The 25,114-nt window shown below is 48.4% G+C and overlaps 1 protein-coding gene across 2 annotated transcripts in view; it reads left to right on the forward strand.

The window, feature by feature from the left end:
- MDGA1 (MAM domain containing glycosylphosphatidylinositol anchor 1) overlaps positions 1-25,114 on the forward strand; it is a 143,284-nt gene that overhangs the window by 108,823 nt on the left and 9,347 nt on the right. For both annotated transcript variants that reach the window (XM_082048129.1, XM_082048128.1), the window contains 4 exons: positions 5,417-5,594; positions 6,641-6,664; positions 13,723-13,875; positions 15,082-15,216. In XM_082048129.1, coding sequence (XP_081904255.1) covers positions 5,417-5,594; positions 6,641-6,664; positions 13,723-13,875; positions 15,082-15,216 — 490 coding nt within the window. The remainder of the gene's footprint in view (positions 1-5,416; positions 5,595-6,640; positions 6,665-13,722; positions 13,876-15,081; positions 15,217-25,114) is intronic.

The following is a 25,114-nucleotide window of genomic DNA, read 5'->3' on the forward strand; positions in this document are numbered from 1 at the left end:
TGTGGTTGTTTCTGGTCTTTGTGAACAACACTCACTTTGGAAGGGAGCGGCTGTGTCTTAGCTGGATTTTGTTGGGATGAGTTCATGGCAGTCACAGCCACAGGGGAAATCTGATGTGAGATGGTGGCTGCAGCCCCCTAGGACAGAGCTCTATAATGTGTCCAATACTGTTGGCAAACAGGCTGAACTGGTAAAAATGTGAGGCTCTTTCACATCCTGAGTGGTATTGCCTGTCAGAGGAGAAGTGCATTTCTGCTGCTGTCACCTTCTTCATGCTCCTGGACCATGCTGAATTGGGATGTCTGTGCCTGATGAGAAACTGGGCAGCTTTGCTGAGGCTGTCTGTTCTCCTGGGCACAAGAGACGTGGATGCCCTTGCAACTACTGCTGCCAGGGTGCTTTGAAAACTGTTTTAATTGCTGCTTGCTTGAAGGCAGGTGGAGATTATTTTATCCATATTATTGCCCCATGCTTTTTTCGAACCTATTTGACATACCTGTGCTTTCTGTGCTACCAGGCTCCCCACAGCTCCTGGTCCTGTGCATGGCTGCCCTCCAGAATGTCCTGACACTCATAGATGTGAGAGGAGGGCTGGCGTGGGTGAACTCACCCTAACGCACCATCTGTGTGTGTGCCCGAGGTGACATTTTTCTGTTGTGCTCCTCTGCAGGACATGGAGGGTACAGAGAGGAGACTGTCAGAGGGAGCAAGGCTCCTGTACCACCCCAGCCTGACTTCATCCCCCATCTGCTCTCCCTTTGGAGAGGCCAGCCGAGATGGGAGCTGGGAGCTTTCCCAGTGCCCCACATCTGCAGTTAGCTGCAGTTAGCTAATGAGGATGGAGTGGGAGGCAGGGCAGCCAGCCCCATCTCATTTGTGCTGCAGGAACAGCCAGGGAATCTGAATGAGGCTGAGGAAAAAGGGAGAGAGAGGGAGCGTGTGTGGAAAGGATTTGGAGGGGAGATACTGGAAAGCAGAGCCAGGGCTCCTGCCCTGAGCTGAGAAGTTGCTGAAGAAGTGGTACAAGTAAGGAGTGAGTGGCAGGAGTGAATAGCAATGCTGGGAAGCTGGATGCTCAGAGAGCAGTTCCTTTGCTCCGATCAGCCTGTTGGGTAATCCGCATTATTTTAATGTTCACAGTATCACCGTATCACAGTATGTTTGGGATTGGAAGGGACCTCAAAAGATCATCTAGTCATTCTCTTAGTTTGTGTTTGAAACAATTCCCTGGGTTTTGCTGATGAAACAAACAGGTTTTCTTTCTCATTTCTCCCTCAAACAAGCATGCAGTTGCTTAATGTGCAGCTGGTTGTGAGACCACGTGCATGGTTACGCAGGTCACACCAAGTCCCAGCACAGGTAGGTTATTGTGGTCCTGTGAATCCGTGATATGGTTTGTTGAGCAGGACTGCAACATTAACTATTGACAGATGTGTTTATTAACATCCTTTGGCTTTATTATGCCTGTTAGCAGATACATACCTGGCTTAAACATCATTTGGTCTGAAAACAACATCCTTTTTTCCTTTAATAGCCTACATAAACAGAAAACGTAGATGTGGCAGTGTCATACTTTGGATCCCTTTGCTGTGACAGCATTCCAGCTGGGGTGGAAGGGGCAGGGATTGTGTGGCCTCCTGCTTTACTCTCTGAGGCTCTTGGTGTGTGTTGCTGGATCATAAGCTGACTTGGCTGGTCACAATGGGACAAGCATCTCTAAGTATCACGAGCCAGCTCACTACCTACCAACAGGATGTGATGGTGAGGAGCGAGAAAGGGCAGACCTAGTTTGCAGGTCCCGGAGGCTTGATGGCTAAGTAGATATGGACACGTGAGTGTGCTCTCCCTTGGTTGCTAACACTTCTTATAAGTGACAGGGGAAAGAGGCAGGTTGCACACTGGGCATGTGAATACGTAAGTCCCACGCAAGAATGGTTTTCCCCTTTGTAAGGTGTTTTTAGTGAGCCCATTCTGCAAGAACGTTCTCTGCTCTGCAGCCTGTGTGATATCCACAGCCAGCTGGTAGAAATTGTGGGTTTGTTTGTTTTTTTTCCCTTCCCATACCCTTTCTGTCATTACTGGAAATGAAAGGAGGTGAAGGCAGATATGAGGCTGTGCATTGCGCTGTGCTCTTGTTCTGGCCCCACTGGCAGCATCCCGAGCCTGGTGATGAATGAGCTTGTTGCATGAGATCCTCCACTGAGGCTTCGGCATTTCTATTAAGGTGGCCAGTGTTTCACTGTCGTCTGTGCCTGCCTCTGCTTTATTAACTGCACCACAGCAATATTAAGCTGGAGCACTGGGCCAGCATGATCAGGAGGAAAGAGGCTGAGGAGGGGGTGGAGGGAAGAAGATATCAGGGTAGCATGGGAGAAGAGCACGCACGGAGCAGGAGAATGAGGGCAGCAGTGGGTGAGTGAAGCAGAGGATTAAAAAATAAGTTCCTGCTAGACTGATGCATGCAGCTCTGTACAGACCCACTGCTGGTAATCAGGGAGGCAAAGGATGTTTAGGGAGGGAGAGGCAGAGCCAGACCTTGGCCTTAATGTCTGTCTGCTGGATCTGTGCTAGTGATTGCGAGCCAGCACCTGCTTTATGTGCAAAGAGCAAGTGGCTGGTTGGACCTGTCCCCTTTTTCTCCTTTGCACTAATTTCATGCCCTTTAAACTGTGCTGGCAGTGCACCTGGCCCTTTCTCCTGACGGCTGCAGCTAGTCCAGGGGAGACATTTGGCCCATGCAGCTTTTTGCCCAGAAGAGCCAGTCTTTCTGAAGACATCCCGGGCCAGTTCTGTCGGGATGCCAGGGCTGTAGGGATTATAGTAAGGATGCGTGGAGTGCAGCCTCACTGGCAGACAGTTGTTGTGTCTGTCCAAGCTGCTGGTTTCATAGGAACAGGACACAGGCTGAGAGAAGAGCTGGGTCCAAATTATTTGGTGCAGGGAAAAGACCCTTGCAAAACTTTTCCCTTATGCTCCAAGAGAAGGTACATGCCGGGCCCCAACTGTGCCTTTCCCTTTACTTAGTGATCCAGGATTCTCCTAGGAAGCAGGGCATTTGCAACCCATGGGGGGCATATGTCCCTTTACAGATTCCTGTTTCACAGTGAAACCTGAGTGGCAGCTAGGTGTTTATTTGGTTAAACCCACATGCCCTTGATGGTATACTCAACTGAAGGATCTAAAGCTTTGCAGTCCAGACTGGAGGCTGATTTCTCAGTTTGTCCTGGATTAGGTGATGTGAGAGAGTAAGTGATTTGACATTGCTCTCAGAGGCTTTAGATACCCAAATTCCACCTAACTCCCAGCTGAGGTGGAATTTGCACTGTCTGAATCTCACCCTCAGACTTCTCTCCCACTCCATTTTGTTTCTCTTCTAAAGGTTATGTCTAGATGAGGGAAATGGCTCCTGACCTCCTCATGTTTGCTGGCTGCCTTCCCACCGCCTGGGCTCATGGCAGCCTGCAGGGAGGAGCTGTGGCCATCCCTCTGCAGTCAGGCTCCACTCCCCAAAAAGCCCCATGACAGGAGCTGTTCTGCTCCACAGCCTCCTGCTTCTGGGTTGTGACCCCTCCTCTCCTCCCACAGAACTGGGGGTCTGGTGCTAATGATCCCAGGTGAGGTGGATGACGCTGGGAGCAAGCTCCCGATCACTTGGCAGCGTGGTGGTGTGGAGGTCTGGCAGATGGCAGGGCTGAGCAGTCCAGCTGGATCAGCACCCAGCTTGCTTGCGTGTGTGCAGAACATTGTTGATATGAATGGATCCTGGCAGCATCCCAGTGCCAAGTTTGTGCTTGGTTCTCAGAGTCACTGCCCTGGTCCTGCCCACTGGGACTGCTCCCAGGTGCCTCACAGGAAGGCATCGAGCTGGGGGGAAGGCACAGGAGCAGTTCCCATCCCTCTGACCCATCTTGCCTGGAAGAGCAGAAGGGTGCAGGAAGCAGTTCCTCAAGCAATTTGCACCTTGATCTGTTAAGGGCAGGTACAAATTTGTTGTTCACTGTGAGAACCACATGCAGCCGTGGATACCCAGGGGCCAGTCCCTGCCCTGACATGGTACCATGGCAGGATCTCGTCCAGCCCTGCCCCTTTCCTTGGAAGCACCATCCAAACTGTGGGCAGATCAACTCATGTGAGGAGGTGGGTCCTGGCCATCTTAGAAATGAACACGGCTCTGACACAGGAAGCTCTCCAGTGTTAGCCATTGCTTCTGAGTTAGAACTTACACCTTAGGGCTGGAGGCAGGCAGAGGAGGGGTTGCTTGTGCTTGACCTTAAGAAGCACCACATTTGCATTACTCCCCTGCCATGCCTTGCTGATGGTCTTCGCTCCTGCGGTGACCTCGCTCCATCTGCTTGCCCCACACTCTCCATGCTGACAGATTTGCTGTAAACCTCCATCCCTCTTCCAGACATCCTGTAACTTCAGAGTTAATGATGAACACGGAGCCTGCCTGTCAGGAGAATTGCCTTTACAATGACACCTGTCAACCTAGAAGATATATTAAAGGCAGGGGGAAGCTTAGTGTCTGGGACAGTGGACACTGGGACATGGAAAGCCCTGCCGAAGGCCTTTTTACCAGGACCAGCATCCCCAATAACATATCTTGCCACAGCGATCCAGGCACTGCACAGCAACAGACAGGAAATTGTATCATCTTTACAATGCAATCCTTGCTCTTGTCCTTCCTCTGGCAAGTGAGCATGACTGTGGCAGGGAAGTTTCACTGACACGTAATTCATCATTTTTAGTGGTGGTGATTTTGACGATGATATTTTTCCCACTGCTTTCTTGAAACTTCCCTGCTGCCTTAGCAGACTGAACAGTGTTCAGCTGGTATGGTTCAGCTAGCATTGTTCAGCTCCTTCCTCAGTGGGCACCAGAGGAAGAGGGAGCCTGTGGGTGACTCCAGAGGACCGCTGACTTGAACTAGCCCCCTTGCTCTGGTCTGCAGAGGCAGCATGGGCTAGGGCTCGAGGGTGAATCCTATGGAAGGGTGCTGAGGAAGCATGGCAGTAGACAGGTCCCAAGGATATGCCACAGAACTCAGGCAGTAAATGAATGAATTCTGCAGCAGCAATTATGACCTGAAGCGTATTTGGCAAAATGCCATGCAGTGTGTGCACAGGGCCTTGGTGCACTCATGGAGGTGAGTTGGGTTCATTCCTCCCCTCTTGGAGGCGTTGGTTCTCCCCTGGATCAGGAGGACCTGAAGGCTTTTCTTCAGGGACAGCTCAGGCTCTTGATCACTGTTCTGTGTCACAGCTGGGAATTTTCAAACCAGTTCTGCATGAAGATCTTCTTCATAAACCAGGTGTACTTGTCTGTATAGGAAGAGGAGGAATAGGGCGTTAGATGGTGAATAGGATCCCTCAAGTTTCAAGATTTTTGTAACACTGTGGGTTCTTTTCCTATGCAGCTGGCTCAGAGAAACACCATCCAAACCTTCATTCCTGTGCAGAAAATGGAGAAAGGCCTGTTGCTGGAGCACATCTTGCCCAACCTGAAAGTGCCTCAGAGCTATGAAGTTCGCCTGACACCCATCACCAGCTTTGGGGCTGGGGATATGGCTGCTCGCATCATCCGGTACATGGAACGTAGGTGTCTCCTCCTCGGTCCTGGCTACAAGAGCAGGTCTGAGCCTCAGGCCTAGGGACGTGGGCATGTGTAGGCATTCTCTTCTGTGACCGTTGGGTGGATCTCTCTGCTCTATGGAGTTTTGGTGGCATGGTACTATTTGGCTGTTGCCATCAACACAGAGCACTAGATAGAGACCTCTGAGAGCCAGTCTCCACTCATCCTTCACACAGCAGCTCTGACTCACACTCTATGAGCCGGAGAGAACCAAAGCCCCAGTGCCTGGTCAGGCCATGCTGCAGCCTCAGGAGGCACAGTGGCTTATTTTAGAGGACAACCACTGGACACTGAGCGTTAGCCACATGTGCATAGAAGTAAGAGGATTTCAAGGGGCTTCCATTCTTTCCAGAGAATGCTCAGTTCCTTTCTTAACTAGTCACTAGTAAACCTGTAGCTGTGTCTAATACCCTGAATCCCAGATCACCCCATTGATATCCATTGACCATGCTTCTCTGTCCAGCATCCCAGCCACCCATAACTCTCCCCATTCTCACAACCCTCTGATTTATTTACTCTCCTCAGGAGTCTGGATCCTGTATTTCAGCAGAAAGTACAGATCTCCCTCATCTTATGTTTGCATGATTTCGTGCAACCCTCGTGTCCCATGGAGTGACAAGTGTCACCAGTATATACCCCAGAATACCTGTTGTCTCAGATCTCCAGTGTCTCGTTTTGATGTCCCTCTCAGATACCCAAGCTTTAGCTTCTAGTGGGTGCTCCAGAAAGAAACTTCTTGAATTGCTGGAAGGGTTCCCTTGTGCAGTTCTGGGATCAGCCCTTAGGTGGGGTTTTCTTAAGATTGGTTGCTGTTTGGATCAGAGAGTCAGCATCTTGTTCCATCACCAAGGCAAACACAGAGCGCTGCTCTTTCACAGGGATGCTGCTAGAAGATTGATGTATCTATGACCTTTCTTGATGTGCTTGTTTTATTTTCAGACTTTGATTGTGATTTGTGATTTGAGGGAGTACTAGCTGTTCTGACTTGTTTTTCTGTTTCCTCTTCCAGCAATCAACAATCCCAACCCAACAGGTAAGCAACAAGACCTTTGTCTTTATGTTTTGAATGTAATGCATGTTAGTCAAGTCTCCAGCAGATCAGAAAAGCCAAACAGCTGGAATACACAGTTGACTTTGCCAAATCTTTTTCCCAAAAAGAGGATGAGATTGCATACACTAATGCTTCCAATAAGTAATGCCACTTGTTCTGCCTTGAGTTATTGACAGGAGATATACACCAGAGATATCCCTCCCTGATATCCTTGACTGGATAGGCTGTGATCTTGAACCCACCCTCCCCTTAACATTAGCTGTCTGCATCCAGTAAGCAGGTTATTAAATGTTCCCCAAAATAACTGTGTTTAAGTAATGTATATCCCCCATCATCCTCAGACCTGGAAGGATACTGCTTGACACCTCTGCAGGCTGGTATGGAGAAATTTCCAGCTCAGACCTGGCTCTTCTTGCAGACTCCTTAAGCACAGTTCCTTTCTTCTCCCCCTCCAGTGTTGTCACTGTTTACTTGTTTATTTACCTTCTGGTCATTCCTGCCAAGGTGCAGGTCCATCTTTATTGAGCACCCAGAGTTACCATTGATTTTGAGAGCAGAATACAACACATCTAAGAATGTTGGCCAAGAACATGATGGTGCCCATCAAACATAAAAGAGGATTTATAGCATGCTGTAAGTAGTAGTGAAATGATCTTCAGGGGATGAAACAAAGTCCCTTTGCTTTGATTGTTGCATATAAGCCCAGGCAAAGCTTGTGGGCAGACTACTTGCTGGTGGTCCATGGGGAGCAGGTGGTTCCATGTAGCTGTTTCTTTCTCTGTTTCCAGCTGCTGAGTCAGTGTTTAATCTTTTTATCTCTTACTCTCTATATGTGTAGATAAGTGCTGCTGCTGTGCTGCAGGGTAGGAGTGGGAAGGAAAAGCCAGGGTTAGGCAATGGCAGCCAGGAGTCAGGTTATTATAGGGCTATCTTGTTAAGGCAACCATGAGGCATTCAGTCTTGCAAGTTCAGACTTTGAGGATGGTTTAATGAACCATACTCTGCCTGAGAGCAGGAGCTCCGTATGGAGTCAGAGGGATTTTGTGGCTCTAATTCCTGATTGCCTTTGCTTTACTTTTTCCACTTTCTGATAGTCTTTAAACTTTCTCCATAGAAGACTTACTGGGAAACATTGAGCATATTGCCAGGGACCTCTCCAGAATGTGTACCTCGGTACTTGCTGGAGGAGACAAGTATCCCAGCCCGCAGGAGGAAGTTACAAAAGCTGGCCTTTTGCCAATTGCTTTTATGCTACATGCCTCACTGGTAAAGCAAGAGCAACTTTGGCCCTAATTGTGTTGATTTCTTGGAGTCTTTGTAAACTGAGCCTTCAAACTGCTCAGCTGGGGTTGCTTTGGCATCTTGGTTGAGTCCAGAATGACTGCATGAAATTTGCCTGTGGTAGAGGATAACTCAACCACGCTTGTATTTTCATGCAGTAAACCCAATGCTTTGGGTTTCTCCTTGATAAAAACTACCCAGCCTGTGCTGGATATTGGGACCTCTGGGCCAGTCATCAGGGTCTTGGCTGTGAGTTCACACCTCGAGACTGACTGCCTAAAGCTCCACCCACCACACTTGCTTTTGGAGATGCCCTTTCCTTTCAGACCTGCTGCCAGTTGAAATAGGAACCCAAAGGTTCTTAGATCTGTCTCTGGGCCACAGCTCAGTTCACAAACTCTCATCTCAGTAGCATGGAAATCCTTGCTACTACCTCTTATTTTTCAACTTCCGCTGCTACCGCCACCCCCAGGGAAAAGGGCTGGGACAGGATTGTAAAGGTATCCTCACGCTAGGCTGCCCAGCCAAATTCTGGGAGCAAACATTGAGAGCTCTCTAGTGAAAGGCAAAGATTAGATGATTAATGCTTCTGGCAGCCCGATCCAAGGGCATGCACAATGGTGATTAATTTACAAACTCTGAGAGTCACTTAATACAATTATTTCTTCATGCATTTTTTTCCCAGCCTAATAAGATGTTAACGACATTGGGGCAGGCATGCGTGTGGCATGGTTACAGAGCCAGGTACTAGGGTTATAAAGCAAAAGCAAAGTAAAAGCAGAGGAGCTGAACAGAAGACATTGGGGATTTCAAATATTTAGAGGTTAGCAGTAAGAGTGACTGTAACTTTTAAAAATCAGTTGATCTGGTTCTAAAAAACGGCACTTATCTTTAAAAGACTGTTATAGAATTATATTAATTATAAGGTATTACCTTCAAGGTTTCTTAGAATAGCTGATCGTTTTAATGTCATGACTAAATTCCAGTGTTGGGGAATTTGCCCTGTCCTTCTTACCTGCCCCCTGCAATTTCATTTGGGTATAGCCTTCACTTTCTCTTGGCCAGAGTGTCATATTCTTCTAGAGAAGCAACACTGTTTCTTATATACCTGCAGTCCAGCTGTGTGTGGTGCTAAAATTTTGTGGGATTGTGGAGAAATACGCTGGGCGGTGATCAGTACCAGATGCTGGTCGTTACAGATTAGCCTGGCTCATTGCTTACTGTCTAGTGCCTGTGTGTCCTATCCCTGGTAACACCTCCTAATCCAGAGGAATCTGAGTTTGTTGCCCTGATATGAACATGTGAGAATGAGATGTAAGCCCAGTGCTTAGAGTTGGATTCCTCAAATCTATACCCATTCCTCAGAAATGTGTGTAATGCAAAGGTTAAAAAAGGTGACTGCCACCAATCCCTTGTATCGTGATGGCAAATAGGATTTTCTGGGCCATATTATCCCCTTGTCGCAGATGGAGATATTAAAGCAAATGGCAATCCAGTATGACCCAACCAGTTATGGTATTATGAAGCTTTCTTCCATTGCTGGTTATAAATGCTTTAGAAACTTACCTTGGAAAAGGCAGTTAATTGCTGCTTCTTAGATCCCAGCATACTTTGAGGTGGCAATACAGTTTTTATTGTCTTCGTCTTCTAGATGGGGAAGTTTATCTCCAGAGAGAAAGTGAGAGCCTGTGGGTCACGCAACAGGTCTGCAACAGAGCTGAGGCTTGGAGCATGGTCCCTTATGCTCCAAGCCAGTTTAATTCATCAGACCACAGCTAAATGACAAAGGCGGTTTTATTCAAAGGCGCTCCATCTGCTATTCATCCATAGTCTGCAGCTAGAATAGGATTCTTATTTTTTGCATTCATCTGGCAGACAGAAGTTCAGGACCAGGGATGGCTTCCCCCTAAGGACTTGAAATGAAAACCTCTATTATGTTTCTCAAGAAGGCAAAGCAACAAGAAATGCTAATAGCCACGGCAGAGGGTCTCTCCCCTGGGAATGCAGGGAAGTGTCTGTAACCAGGAGCAAACATCTCTGCACTTCAAGCTGCTGCCACTGCAAAGCCTGCCAAGGAAATCTGCTTGGTGAAGACGGCACTGACTCCAGCCTTTGAGGAACCAGCTCCCCTGCCACCTCCACCTCGCCTCTAACAATCCAGAGAACAACTTCTGTGTTCAATATTTAAATCCACTGTTTAATTTTTAAACAGGAAGCTTCCTTTGCACCACAGTGCTGAGCCAGGATCCCTGGCAGATGGTGTGGGTCTGCAAGAAGAGTTGTTGCACACAGCCGAGGTCAACAGTTAGATCACTGCTGTGGCCTCTGAGACACGGCAGGTCATTTAAAGGTTTCTTTACGGCTGGATCTCCTGATAAACCTTGCTGATAAACCATCCAGAAGTGACAAGCTGGCAGTGTCCCAAACCACACTGGACATCTAATTATTCTGGGCACCTCCACTTCTAGCTCCAAGAAATGCCAGAGCTTTACCTTCCTGTGGTTTACTTTAAACCAAAGAACTAGGAGTCAGAGTACTTGGATTCTCTTTCTCTTTTGCTGTGATCTTAAACGTGTCTCTCTGTACTTTTGTGCATCTGCTTCCCCACGTGTAATGCAGGAGATATATAGAAACAAGCATTGCTACCTCGTAGAGATGTTAAAAAGCCCTGTTCATCAGTTGTCGCGAAGTGCCTTTATATCCCAAGCTACACAGAGGCACCACTCTGTGGTTACAAACTCCTGCACAGCAAATGGTGTTGCACATAAGCCTGGTCATGTTATGGTGTAAGTGGTGCATAAGGCCCTGTCTTATTTTATGCTCCCTGCTAGAAGCATTGCCTTCTGGAAATAGCTGCACCTGAGTGAGAGGAGAGGATGGCGTCAGGTCCCTGTTTTCACATTAAAAGAGCTCTCTTCAAGCTTTTGAGTTGTCTTCTCTGAGCAGTCTCATCCCACAGGTGGGGGGGGCTTCTTACAGATGAGGCACAGTAGTCCATCCGCTGGCACAACGAGTCCTTAGCACTAAGCTGAGAATACTGTCCTCAGTCCTCTTGTCTTGCACAGCTCTCTCTGATCTCCACCTGAGCTTGGGTTTTCTCCTTAATCTGCCTCTCCTTTGGTTTCTGTGTCTCGTCCTTTGTGGGTTTGCTCCCTCTCAGTTGCCTGAAAGGCCTCTGTGTTATGGCTTTCAGCTCTGATTTCTTCCTGATACTGTCTGTTAAGGAAATTTTGTGCTGGAGAAAGATGTCACCTTTCTCCCTGAAGGTCCATGTGCACAACAGGGTCAGAGGTGCAAACCATCCCACTTCCTTTGATTGCAAAAGGACAATCACGGTGGATCCAGTCATGTAGTGTAATGCCGTTGTAAAAGAAAACTTGCGTCTTCTAACTGTAGCTGGCAACCTGTGAGCTGGAGCCATGCAAATGTTTGTCTTCAGTCACATGGAGAGAATCTGCAGTGTTAGACCAAGCCAGCAATATCAGAAACCTTGTGGGCTCCAGCTCTGAGGATCAGTGAATGTCTGGTGCAGACATGAACTTGCTCCTCTCAGCGATGAGGGCTGGGGAAGGACTATTCAAAGCTGCTTTCTCACTCTTTTCTCCCTCCATATCGTTTTGCTGGAGATGAGATGGAACCCCAGCCCACACAATTGCCCTGCTTTACACCCTACAGGCATTTGCCCTATTGTTGGTTGTTTGCTGCCCGCTCCTCCTCCTCTTTCAGCTCCAGCTGCCATGTGGCCCTCTCTGCTCTGCGCTTTGGAGCAGTGGCTAATTTGGATTAGGATGCTAATTAGAAATGAGCAGATTGAATGCAAAGCACTTAGCCAGGGTTAATCAGCAGTTAAGTGGCCAGCCCAGCCCAGCTCCCGATGGCTGTGTTCAGCTCACAGGAGTGTAACCTCTCAGTTTTCTGCTGAGGTTACAGAAAACCCAGCTGCCCTGGTCCATGAACCAAGCCCATGGTTTGCAGCACAGTGCTCAACCTGTGGGGGCCAAGACCCTTTTGTGGGCCACAGCAGGAGGCTGCCTCCTCTTTTCTCACTGCTTTGGTGGGATGCTAGAGAGAGACAAGAAGGGGAACAACACTGTGGAGACCCTATTCCCCTACCACAGGAGTCTGCAGGCTTTTGATATCTGTTTGGATGATGGTCGTTTTCCTTTCCAAATGGGAGAGAATGGGGAGGGCCTTACCTGCAGGATAGGAACTAGGTGGTTCAGCATCTCAGAGTCAAGATGCTGTTAATTTCGTGGGTAGTCTCCTCTGGTGCAAGATGGCAGATTTTGGTGTGCATGGTAGGTGTGTGAAGCTCCTACTGTCACAATGTACCATGTCTGGAACTTTTGGACTTGGCATGGCAGAAAGCTTCCCTTCCCATCCCATCTTTGCCACTCAGCCCATAGCTTGCTGACCCTGCTGTGGCCTACATATCCTGCCAGAGCCACCCATGCTACAGAGAGCCTCCTGGCCAGGAAGAGGAGCAAACCACCACTGAAGATACAGCAATGCAAGAGCCCAAGTAGGCATTTGCGCTTCTCTTCATCTGGCCATGATAACAGGAATAGTGTGGGACATAAACCCCAAAAAGTTGAGTCTTGTGCCAGCATATCATGGATGAGCTTTGTAGTACATCCCAAGCCCTTAGCAAGAGCTTTATTTTCCCTTCTGTATATGTTCTTTCATGACTTTTAAGACCTTTATCTTTCAATTGCATAGCACACCTCCTTGCTCTTATATAAAGACAGAAGGTAAATTGACCTGTGCTTTCTGCATCTGCACCACTCACAAGGTCTGAGATCCCACTCTCAGCCCATTCTCTAGATCTGCTTTCTGCCCAGGGACCTTTCAGAACACAGAGCAATTTTCATATAGGGTCTTGGACCCGTTTTCTCTTTCTCTTTTGCCTGTTGCCTCAATCCCACTTCTACTGTGTCAGCAGTGCAAAGCTGGTTCTTGCCCTTGTTTTTGTGGCTCAGGAACTACCTTTTTTACCACAAAGGTTCCTATCTTCAGCATTGTCAAGTCCAATTCCTTCCAGTCTCTGCAAGTCCATATTGGGTTATGTCTATGCAAAAGATTTTTCACCTGTCTTACAATATTGCTGTAGGGTGTGACTGACTTGTGATAGCAATAAAACCAAGCCCTATTGCACATGTGGTTGATCCTACATAAAAATCTTTTACCTACGTGACTTATTTTGTTAGGGGAACCAGCATAAGCTGCAATATCAAATGTGCCTTTTAGCTGGTATAAATTGGATGTACTCAAGCTAAATGACACATTTGCAGCACTGAGCTGACCTCTTCTCCACAGCTGATTTTTTTTCATGTGTGCCATAGTTTAGTTTAATATATAGCCCAAAGGGGGGTCATCTGCTAGTGCTTTTTCCTCTCTCCTGGGGAAATTATTCTACCATCAAGTTGTTCTGGTTTAAAAGCCCTTGTGGCCTGTTTGCCTTCAGTGCTCTTTTTACCCTCCTCATTTGCCCCCTCAGACCTCCCAACAGAATCTGTGTTTCTCTTTAGCCCTTATAGCCTTCTTCCATTTCATCAGACCATCACATACATCAACCTGGATTAACCCTTCCATAATCATACTAATCACAAATATATTCCTTTTTGGCCTCCTCCTGTGGTCGGGGGCTGCCCCACAGTGGTGGCACAGCAATGCTGTGCAACTTGCTGCAAACACCCAGGCAGCCTTGGGAAGGAGATTTGAAAAAGCATCGGCTCAGCAGCCTCTTCCCTTCCCCACAGATAACACCTGTCGCTTTGAGGACGAGAAGATCTGCGGCTTCGTGCAAGATAAGATGGACAACTTCGACTGGACCCGGCAGAACGCCCTGACCCAGAACCCAAAGCGCACCGTCAACACGGGGCCACCCACGGACATCAGCGGTACTCCAGAGGGTAGGCACACTTCTGGGTTTCTTTTGGCTTATCAGGAGTCCCACCACGGCTCTGGGAGCTGGTGGAGTCTGCTGATCTGCTTTCCACACAATACACTTCTCTGCACAGGGTGCAGGGAGCAGGCAGTTGATTTGCATGTTACTGATTGGCATTAAACACACAATTAAAACGCCCACGGCTTTGTTTAAGGGAATAGTGTGAGCATTAGTTCTTGTTACCAGCTAATTGCCCGCTGCCTAATGCCCTTGTCGCATTTGATGCTTGTTTTGAAGTCAAAAAAGGATAAACAAGTAGGAGAACATCTCTAACACCTAGAAAGAGCCCTCCTGGTTTTAGCCAGCTGTTTGCTCAAAGAAGGTCTCAGAGAGGCAAATAGATCTCCTTAGTATGAAGCAGAAGCATGAGAGACCAGGCAGGAGCTGCCTGCAGGGTGGAAGCAAGTGCCTCACCTCTGGCTTTAGGAGATTGGTGTTATGTATTGCTCATGCTAGCTGTGCATGGAGTACATGCTCCCATTTTAGCTGGATATTACTTTCCCGTTTCTCTAATGAGGTAAGTAAATTTGTATGCAAGCACAAATCTTTGAACTCAGGAAAAAGGGGAAACATCCAATGGCCAGCTAAGGAAATGGCTTTTCACATTAGTGTTCAGTACACCAGCCTGATTGAGCATTGAAAATGATGCCAACAAATTAAATAGCTAATCTGTTCCTCCCCGGGTTGTTAACAACTACTTTGGTATTGTTCTCTTTAGATAACAATATTGTTTAGGCCAGAAATACTGAATCCTCTCTCCCTCTGCTTGAGGCAGTTAAATTAGTCTGGAATGGTTTCTCCCTCCTCTTTCTGGTTTTCTCTTTGCACAGTGCAGCCAATTCTGGTGCTCTTCATGCTGCAGAAGAAAGGCTCATTTTGCACCCAGAGAGATGTGTTTGTGCATGTTCAGGGACTCATCTGCTGTCTGCACTCACAGCATATCTGCTGATGCCTGCCCCTCCTGTTGTCCCCTAAGTACTGCAGAGGTGGAAGGCACTGCAGATACCCTGCAAGTGTCTCTAGTCAGGGTCACAGTGGGTGCAGACCACAGAAGAAGAGCAAGGCTGTGTCTCTCAGAGGAGTTGTCTCCCAGCCTCTGGCATCCCATTGCTTGCAGGAAAGGAGACCCGGTGCACGCTGCCTTTCCCCACCTTTCCCTCTCATTCTGTAGGTTATTACATGTTCATCGAGGCATCCCGGCCCCGGGTGACGGGAGACAAAGCCCGGCTCATCAGCCCCCTCTACAACATCACTGCCAAGTATTACTGTGTCTCCTTCTACTACCACATGTATGGGAAGCACATCGGTGAGTACCCTCCAGGGAAGACTAAGTACAGGTTGTCAGGGATGACCTCTAGCCTCTGCTCCACCCCCCAAGTCTGCAGCCAGTGACTGGTAGAAATGTAGAATCATAGAGTGTCCTGAGCTGGAAAAGACCCTCCAAGGATCATCGAGTCCAACCCCTGGCCCTGCACAGGACAACACCAACATTCACACCATGTGTCTGAGGGTGTTGTCCAGTCTCTTCTTGAACACTGTCAGGCTTGGGGCTGTGACACCTCCCTGGGGAGCCTGTTCCAGTGCTCCACCACCCTCTGGGGGAAGAACCTTTTCCTAATATCCAACCTCAACCTCCCCTGGCACGTCTTCCTGCCATTCCTTTGAGTAAATGAGTCATGAGTCCTACTCCAGTACTCAAAGCACTAGGGTGAGCTGTTGCTTTCAGATATTTGCCCCTTACCCACACCTCAGCAGTGTCAGGGTTGTGAGGCTGTTGCAGCCCATCCTCGGGGCAGCATCTTCTAGTCAGCCATCACCCCTTCCCCTCTGGCTTGCTCCTCCTCTAGCATAAGGCTGCCTACCCTCCACAAAAAAGAGCATTGTACCCATGTGCACTCGTTTCCCCTGCTCACAGTCACAGCGACCTTGCTCCAGACAGCAGGACAACAGGTGAACAGTCTGTCTGTTGATAGGAGATGAAGGTGGAGGGGCTTTGTGGGACCAAAGAACTCTTTAGTGGCTGCAGCTATTTTGGGGTGGGCAGGATGCGTGTTCCCTCAGCTGTGCCGAGGGGCTGTCTGCTCTGCCCAACTCCCTCCTCTCTAACCACAAGCCTACGAGTGCAGCAAGCACCCCAGAAGCGCCTGCCACACTAATGAGTTTCCATATCCAGTCAAGGAGCAATTGCTAATTCGTCACCTCTTGATTATAATTTCATTAATTTGAATAATAGATGCACTCTTCCCACAGCATGCTGGGTTATTAATCACCCGCTGGACTGGAGCCTGACTGAAAAATCAGGGCCCAGACAGGAATGTGTCCGCCCTTCAATAAACGGGGTTAATTAACAGCTCTCTGCCTTGGCACCATTGATGTCATTGGGAGGGAGCATGCTCCCGAGTCCAGCCACTACGTCTCCTTGAGCGTGTGGCACAGCAGAGAGGTTAAGCTGCAAAATCTGGGATCTCCTTCTCTCAGTGGGGGCGAGGCTGAAACCCTGAACCCATGGGTGCCGGCGGGTGAGGGCTGGTCTGTGGTTTCACTGAGCAGGTCTCCATCTCTGTCTTTGCTCTGAGGGCTCATATTTGCTGTCTCTGCTCAGAGTCAAGCTAGGTCGGAGGTATTTGCACGCACCTGTATTCCCCCCACAGACAGGCTGCTCCATGCTGTCTTCACACCGGCAGTGAAAGGTTGCTCCAGCAACACTGTCACTGTTGGTTCACACCAGGTTCTCCTGGACCTGCTGGTCTTGCTCAGCTGACAGAGCCCAGCTGTTAATGTGGGCTTGTTCCCTGCAGTTGTCCATTGTGGTCAGTCAGCCCCTTGCTGCCTAATTCCTGCATGTCTTCTCCTGGAGGCTTCAAAAGGGATCTTATTCTTTGTGATTGCAATGAGGGGTGGCCCAAACCAGTGGGAGACTAGCAAGGAAAGAAGATGTGGAGGGAGGAGGCCCCTCTTGCTTTGTTTCTTTTAGGAATACAGCTATGTGTCATATTTCCAACTTATTTTCATGGGGAAAATAAAAGCCTGTCAGTTTTTGCTTGCTATTGGAATAGAGCTCTGTTTTACAGCTCTCAAGTGGTAGTTTGTCTGAAGATGGGGTGGCCTGGACATGCCAGGGAATCAATTATAGATTTTTGGCTTTTACCATTTTAACTCTTTATTCATTTGTTCTACCTACAAATTGCCCAGAGCAAAAGATACAGTGACTCCCAAGACCTAAGAAAGCCGCAGAGTGCCATTTTTTATTCCTTGACTTCAGATGCCTTATATCTGCTGATTTTTCCCATCATAATCAATGTTGCTGCCCCTGCCTGCTCCCCATTATCCCCTTGTTGCACAAAGGGGCTGATAAATTTGTGCGAGGTGGATAGACTCTTTAATGCCATATGGTGATTTCCAGGGTGGGTGCTGCTGAGCTGAGAGCGAATAAATTATTTTAAAATTACACTGACTAGATAGACTCAGAGAATGAAAGAGAAAGAAATGAAAAAATGTTCTTTTTCTCTTGGCATGTGGAATATGTGGCTTGGTGTAGCAAACCCACAGTATATCTGTCTGCAAATTGAAATTCCGTACCATGTATCTGCTCTCTACTCTGGAGTTTCTTTCAGGGCCTGTCATGATGTTCTGTAATCATTTTGGCTGCTCTTCTACCTATCGGGGCACCAGGGTGAAACTGAGACCTCTCCAGGAAAAATAACAATGCCTAGTAATCGTAAAATTGTCTGGTTTTCATAATTCCTGCTATGCTGCTTACTAACTGATACACTACTTGGTCTTTTTCTTGACTGCCGCCCTGGCAGCACTCTGGCATCGCTGACCTCATCCCTGCGCATGCACAAACGAGCCCACCTTTGGGACACGCTCTGTTTCACCACCAGCTCTTGTGGCTCCATCTACATTTCTAATGTGCGTTGGTTACTCCTTGGCTGGTTTGGCTTGCACAGAGTCTGTGAAACTGTGCCAGAAAGCTTTAGCTTGTTCAGATGGTGCCAGGCTCGATGCCCTTGGTGTGCTGGAAGCCTCTCAGAGTCGGCTGGGGAAGCAGCAGCCTGCCTGCGGGCAAAACAAGTTTCTTCAGCTCTCCTTCTTTAGCCCTGGGTTGGAGGAGGGTGCCCCCTGTCAAGTATAGGGCTTCTCGCTAGGACTTCTGTCAGATGAGGAGACAGACCCTGGCCTCTTACCTCTATCACATATTCAATGATACAAAGGTAAAGATGGGGTGGCTACAACAGTGGGCTATGTCTTGCTTCCCCTATAGCCAGCTCTCCCTGATGCCTGCAGACACAGCCCCAACCCCTGGCTCACCTAGTGCCAGCCCAGTCCTGCTACGCCAGACGCCAGCCCTGCTGAGCCAGCCATAGCGCTTAGCAAGGGCATATCAGATTGCTCCTGTTGGCAGATGGTGCCAGCAAGAGGACATCTCCTAGCCCAAGCCTCTTCTAGCAGCTCCAGCTCCATCGTGGAGAAAACCAAAGCTCTGTCACCATGAGAAGAAGCCATATAAAATCCTGACATTTATTTATTTTTTTAATAACCCTTTTATTACCTTTTTCCCACCCTCTACAGAACTTGAAAGCTGGTTTACTCTCACAATTTGACTATAAAATATCCATAGCCATCCAGGCAAATCTTCCCTGGGAGAGTTCCCAGACACTTCTCGTTTATAATAGATATGACGAAAGAGAGAAACAGAATACAAATGGAGCGTTCGTAGCCATGGCATAAAATATTCAGTGACTAGCAGAGCAGGGTGATGTTGAATATCTCTCAGCTGATGAGAGAGGAGGGTGAAGGGGAGCTCCCTGGAGGCGATTCCCGTTCTTCTGGAGTTATTTGGTCATCGGTTTTCCTTCCTCTGCCCGCCTCCGGAGCAAGCATTCACATTGCCCTGTGATCCTGCCAGCCCAAACACAAAAATCAGGGGGAGGGGAAGGGAAGGAAAGACATCCCGTTTCCAAGAGGCATTCAAGAATGAGGGTGTCATGCTTGCGGCAGGCACTGATATATCAAACATGGAATTGCTCGCCTTCTCCAGGAGAGGAAGCTGGCCATGGCAGGCAAGTGACCAGTCACCAAGTTCAAAAAGCCTCCTTGTCGAGTTGTCTTGGTGAGTCAGCGTTGCACTTGGGAGCAGATCCTCAGGTCCTTGCTTCAGCCATCAGACTCCTCTTCCTCCCTTCCCAGCGGCTGCCTGGGAGGGGACGTTTGAGGGCACAGTGTCCCCAACGGACTGCTTCCACCGGTGTCCCCTGCCACCTCTCTCTCACATCTCCTAGCTCAGTGGTAGACACGTTATGATCTGCATGGCCTCCTGCCTGCTGCTGGATACTCTCACAGACCCAGCAGCAAGAGATGCCTTTGTGGTCAGGAGGAAGGATGCCCCTGACGGCCTCCTGCTGAGTAGGAAACAGAGATCTGCAAGGCCTGCCAAACTGAATTGCTTCTTTACTTCTTCAGTTCAGATAATGCAACCAGTGCAAAGGTGTGTTTGAGCGGTCATGGTGGATGATCACACATAGAAGCCAGTGTCAGCACAGATGCCATCTGGCTGCATCTTGTTTCTGACAAGTGACAGTAGTCAGAGCTCCCAGGTCACGCAGATTGATAGGTACTAGCTATGTCAATGTAAAAGCAATTTGAACCATGAAGATTTCCTTTTTGTAAGATTTAACATTGTGGCTCCCTCGTTCTTACCCAAACCTTGTTTATGAACACAGCACCCTGGTACTGCACACAGTTACACAGGTGGCAGCCTGCAGGTAGCTGCATTCTATTGGATATATAAAGTTTGCCTTACATACAAATGCATCATTTATGAAATCCATGCCATTATCTCCAGTGCAATAACTCTGTACACAGTAGAGATTACATCACTGGATTGATTGAGGGGAGACTGATTTTCCTAATGAGTCTGATTCACTTCCCTCTAGGCTCTTGAAAACAAGTTGCAGTCAGAGTTAAGTGAACAGTTAGTAATGAAAAAATGTATTCAATTTTTTAAATACTTATTCTCTTCCCACTTACTCAGCTGGGTTCTTGGCTTTATTCGTTCCTCTGTCAATAGATTAGTATTTGACTAATGTTTTGTGCAGACATTCAGCAGCTTTCCAGAGGGCTATGTATGGACCCTTTGGATAGACTGTGGTCTCTTCTGGTAGTATCTGCTTGTTTTTTGGGGGGAGTTAGTCAAATACAGTGATCATGACCAAGGTTTATAAATACCTGACAAGATAACCACATATTTGTAAAGTGTCATTCAAGCTCTGTAGGTTCAATAAAGTGGCTCTGAACCAAAGACTGTTGAAGTTGTTGCTTTTCTAAAGACTTCAGTGAACTTTGGATTAGAGCCATAGATTTAAAGATTATTAAGACCAGATGGGACCAATATATCATCTAATCAAACTTCTTGCATAACAAAGGGTAGAGAACTCCCTTCAGTTCTTCTTTCTGGAGCCCAGTAAATACTGGGTGTCTACGCCTTCACTGGATGTTTATTTACAAAGAACACCAACAGCATTCTTGACACGGTTTGTAGATGCAGGACTAAATCATCCCTAAGCCAAAGAGCTTGGCACGTAAAGCTGAAGAAGACATGGAGAGGAGGGAAAGACATTCCCATGTGGATTGGCTAGATGTCATTTTATTTCACTAATAACATGTCATCGTGTTGATGCAGGTGTTCTGCTTAGTACCTTGAATCTGGGTGCACTGATCCCCGCCTTTCCTTGCCCCTCACTAAAAGTGCATCACTGAATCAAATTCTCAGGAGAGGTAGCTACTGAAAAGCCACCTTCTTCAAAAGTCCTCTTCTTCTGTCTTACCAGTCGTGACCTGACCATATTCCTGCTGCAGAATTTGTTGGGAAGGTTGTCAGGGGCACAGATTGCTGTCACCATTTAATCTGCAGATGCCCTGAATCCCCACAGATCATCTTTTCTCCTGCTCACCTGATTTAAGTCACTGTTACTTGTCTGATGGGGAACTGCTGTGATCCCCCCTCCCTTCCTCCAGGCTCTCAGTAAAGCATCTTTCCATTCAGACTGGGCTCACAGCAGCAGCCTTGCACAAAGTTGAGTAGCTGTACAGATATACTGCAACCTGATCATCTCCCAAGACATCAGGTGTTACATCAATTATTCAGACTCTGAAATAGCTAGATACAAAACTTAACAGACACTTAAGAGGAAACGGGATCTCTCAGTGCATATCCAGCTACTTCTTTAAGCACTCCCAGGTCACTCTTCTGTTCTCTCCATGGACCAGTAACTATTTGAAGAGTGCCATAATTGTACGAGTGGAGAATGAAGTTGGTCATCCTGAGTGCATATCTGGAGACTGCCCTGGGTGCTCTGACAGGAGCTGGGGGGCAGAGTGCACAACTATCTTGTACAACCATCCCAATCTGCTCTTGAAATTCAACAAGATGTGATTTGTAAAGTGCATTGAAATGCTTCCCAGAAAATCAAAAAATGCTCAACACGTGTAAAAGTCATCACCATTACTTCCAGGAGTGACTGCCTCTCCCAAAGAGAGCTCTGCAGGGGTGACAGGCATCCCAGCACTTGAACTGAAGGAGTTTGCAGATCCAGGTTGGGAGTCTTACTGTCTCAGACAGTCTCCTGGAAGTTTTCTTGGTGAGAGTACAGCCAGGCATGAAATGGGAAAGGAGTCTCTGACTCTTTGAGGCATCCTGCCTCAAAGCTGGGAACACAGCCCATTCTAAGAGTCTTCCTGCAGCAGACCACTTCCAAGGCCTGAAACTTTCACCTCGCATGTCTCCTTGGGTCAGGCAGAGGAGGAGGCCAGAAAATAAGTTTTGAGTGGTGTCTTCAGTTCAACAGGAAAGACATGGGATCTCAGCTGCTCATTCCTGCTGTCTTGCTGGCTTCAGCATCGTGCTGAAACAGCCCATCTGCTCCAAGCCCCGCAGCCATGCAGCTGCCCTGTGCTTGGCTTCCAGGACTGAGACCACAGACGGGGTGATTATGTGGAAACAGGTTGTTAATAGGGATAGAGAAGAGACAGGCAAAGTCTTCCTCAGCATAAGTACATCTGTTTCTGTAGGGTTTTTGTCAGGAACCCTCCCACACACACCACTTGTATTTTGGGGGCTCTGTGAGGCTCCCTTCTTTCTGGCTGAGGTTTCTGCAAAGCCTGCCCACAGAATGGAGGCAGGCAGGGTCCCTCTGTCTGGCTGTTGTGCACTTTTAAACCTGGCAGTGTCTATGAAGCAGACTTCTGTTTCAGCTCATCTGAGAGAGCTGAGCACAGTGCGTGCTCTCAGCCTGAGAGCTGAGCAAATGAATCGCGCAAAGGACCCAGCTGTCTCTGGTGGAAAAGGTGAAAGGGTCCGTTTTCAAAGCTGGGAGTAGAGGGAGCATTTGCCTGAAGGCATCTGGGCATGTCACGAAACAGAGGGTGAACAAGGAGCAAGCAGGCCTTACAGCAACTGTGGTTCACTCCACATCTTGACTCTGCAAAATTGTTGGGAAAAGCTGCCTACACACGGTCTTCTTGCTGTGTTCCTTGTACTCGCATTTTCCCCCAGGCTGACCTTTCCTCCCTAAGGTAATACCCAGCACTTCTGTGGACCACCAGGTACAGCAACAGTAAGGGGGAAGGAACTCTTTGGCTGCTTTCAGACAGCTTGGTCCCAGAAAACATCAGTGGGGAAGAAAGATGGGCTGCTGCAGCTCCCTCAGCTGAGGCACAGAGCAAGTGTAAGGATCCTTTCCCTGGGCTGGTCAGCACTGCCTGTGGAGGCTCTTCTACACAGCTGCTTCACCAGGGTAGGTCTCAAGCCTTGTAATGAGAAATCATAGTCTGGCATCTATGTTCTGTAGAGCCTTAGGACCATAATCCAGACAGTCCATTCTGGGGTTTGGGATTAATTTAGATGCTCTAATCTACTGCACTCACCTCGAGGAGAGTGGTGAGTGATGCAAGCTGCTAGGTGAGGAGAGGTTGGTGTATCTGACAAAGACCAGCACTGGCTGTCTTCCTACTGAGGACAAACAGGAGCCTGACCCCACCAGATCACCCTCTGGGCCTTGTTTGGAGCCCTGTCTGGACATACCAAGCCCCTGTGCGGCTGGTGTTGCCGGCAGCTGAAGCTTCCCCATCACATGCCCCATAAAGGCTAACTCACATGCCCCACATGCCCACCAAAACTGGTGCAGAAATAATCCCACAGTTGCTCATTAAATTAAGGGCAAGATGATGCCTTGTTTGGGAGGATCAGGGTCACAATAAAGGCAGCAGGGCTGGGCTGTTTTGCTGCCCACAGAAGCTGCCTGCCTTGCACTGGGGGAGTGAGGGCTTTGCAGGTGCAGCTCCACTGGCATGTCCCATCCTGCTCTCCAGAAGCTGAACAGAGAAATGAAGGCAGTGGTGTCCATTCCAGTGCTGAGCACCTGAGGCTCCCCCTGCGCTGCCTGGGGCTGAGGCAGAGGCTGCACTGGGCTCCTCTACAGCCATGGACTTGATGAGTGATCAGCTCAGAACTCTACCCCTGAATCACCCTTTCCCCTTGCTCTGCTGAAATCATGGTCCTTGTGCTACTACAGACAGCTTTCTCTGACAAGGTACTTTGTACCTTTAGTACATCTTCTCCCCCAACAGAATTTCACTGAAGAGTTGTTTGGGTTTTGATTTTGTTTTTCTGTTAAACAGATGAAAACAAGGATTTGATCCAACTGTTTAGTTTATCTATTCAAGCTCAGCAAGGAATGCAACACTGCTGTCTGGGAAGGGTCTGTTTCTGCCTGCTCTTCATTTAGGGAGATCATATTGTTGCAGGCTTGCTTGGGGAGCTCCCAAAAGGCAAGGACAAACTCTCTGGCTACAGAGATAGAGGCAATGGCTATGGAGAGCTAGTAACTCCTTTCTTAGGGCTGAATGGGTAAGAAAGGAGCTGCACAACTGCATTTAGACCAGGATATATCTCATCCTGCTCTGTGACTTCAGGCAGGCTACATCTTGTGTGTTTTGGGGGGGATTCCTTGCTAGGAGCAAAAGGCCAAGTCCTAGATAAGGGGTGGTACAGATTATTCTCAATCTCTAGAGATGGAATTCTGCTCAAAATATCCAGGAGAACTCTTTCCACACCTACATCCTCTCCTTACGTGGGGACGTCTCTAAGGGTGCACATTCTTAGCCTTTACAAGGATCTCTGGATAAAAACAAGCTGTTGAGGCAGGTCTGGAGTATAAAACAACAGGAGATATTTCTGACAAACTTATGTTTTTTTCTTGTAGTGCAGATTCCTCCCTTCTGGGAGTGGTGGTATTTCCTGAAGAGTGAGAAAACCCATGAGAAAGAATCTCGGTGTAAAGAGGTGTACGGACAGACAGATGTTGTAAATTATCACATATACTGGTTGTGGAGGGATTCACACAAGGACCCTGGAGCATTAGCATGAATTATCGTGACACAGAGAACATGAAGCAAATGGGAGCTTCTCTGCATCCAGACAATGCTTCCTGACAGTGTGCTGCATGTGCCAGCACAGAAAGTGGGTACAGCGAGGCCGGATGAACCCCAGGAGGGATCCCCATCTCATGACAGAGCATCACCATGCAGGAATGGGGCTTGACAGCACATTTGGGACTGCTGGAGGGCAAAGAGACCAGCAAGGCAGCTCAAGCACCATCCTGCTCAGTAAGCAAGCGGGGAACACACAGCAAGGTCCTTCCCATCATTGATCCTGAGATTACTGGGTGCTTCCCAGTGCTGTTGGTGTGGGTCAGTGACCACCTCTCTGGGAAAGCGTTTGTGTCCCTGAGCTGAGGCTGGGAAGAGCAAGCTCTGGAGAGGCTGTCTGGTCCCCATGGACCGAATGCATGCTCCACCCACTGGGCCTGGCGCGGGAAGGGGACATGTGCTGGAGCGCAGGTGTTTGGAGACTCGCTCAGCTCTTGATGCCGTTTGTCTTCTGCTTTGCTGGGCTGTAAACAAGCACACATCCAGCTGGGAGAGCAGTAGGCACCATCCTGCCTGCTTGCCTCCCTCTGCCTTCAGAGGGCAGGAGGTCTCCAGGAGGTGTGGGGAAACTGAGGACACTATTAGGCTAAGTGTCTAGGATGAAGACAAGCAGGACCATGGCTTGGCAGGTGACGGGCAGAGGGAAGCCTGATCCCGTGGCCAGACCTGCTGTGAGGTGCCATGACGCCTCCTGCACTGGCCACGGGCAGGTGCTG

Source organism: Streptopelia decaocto, assembly GCF_964273445.1.
Source record: "Streptopelia decaocto genome assembly, chromosome: 3".
NCBI lineage: Eukaryota > Metazoa > Chordata > Aves > Columbiformes > Columbidae > Streptopelia > Streptopelia decaocto.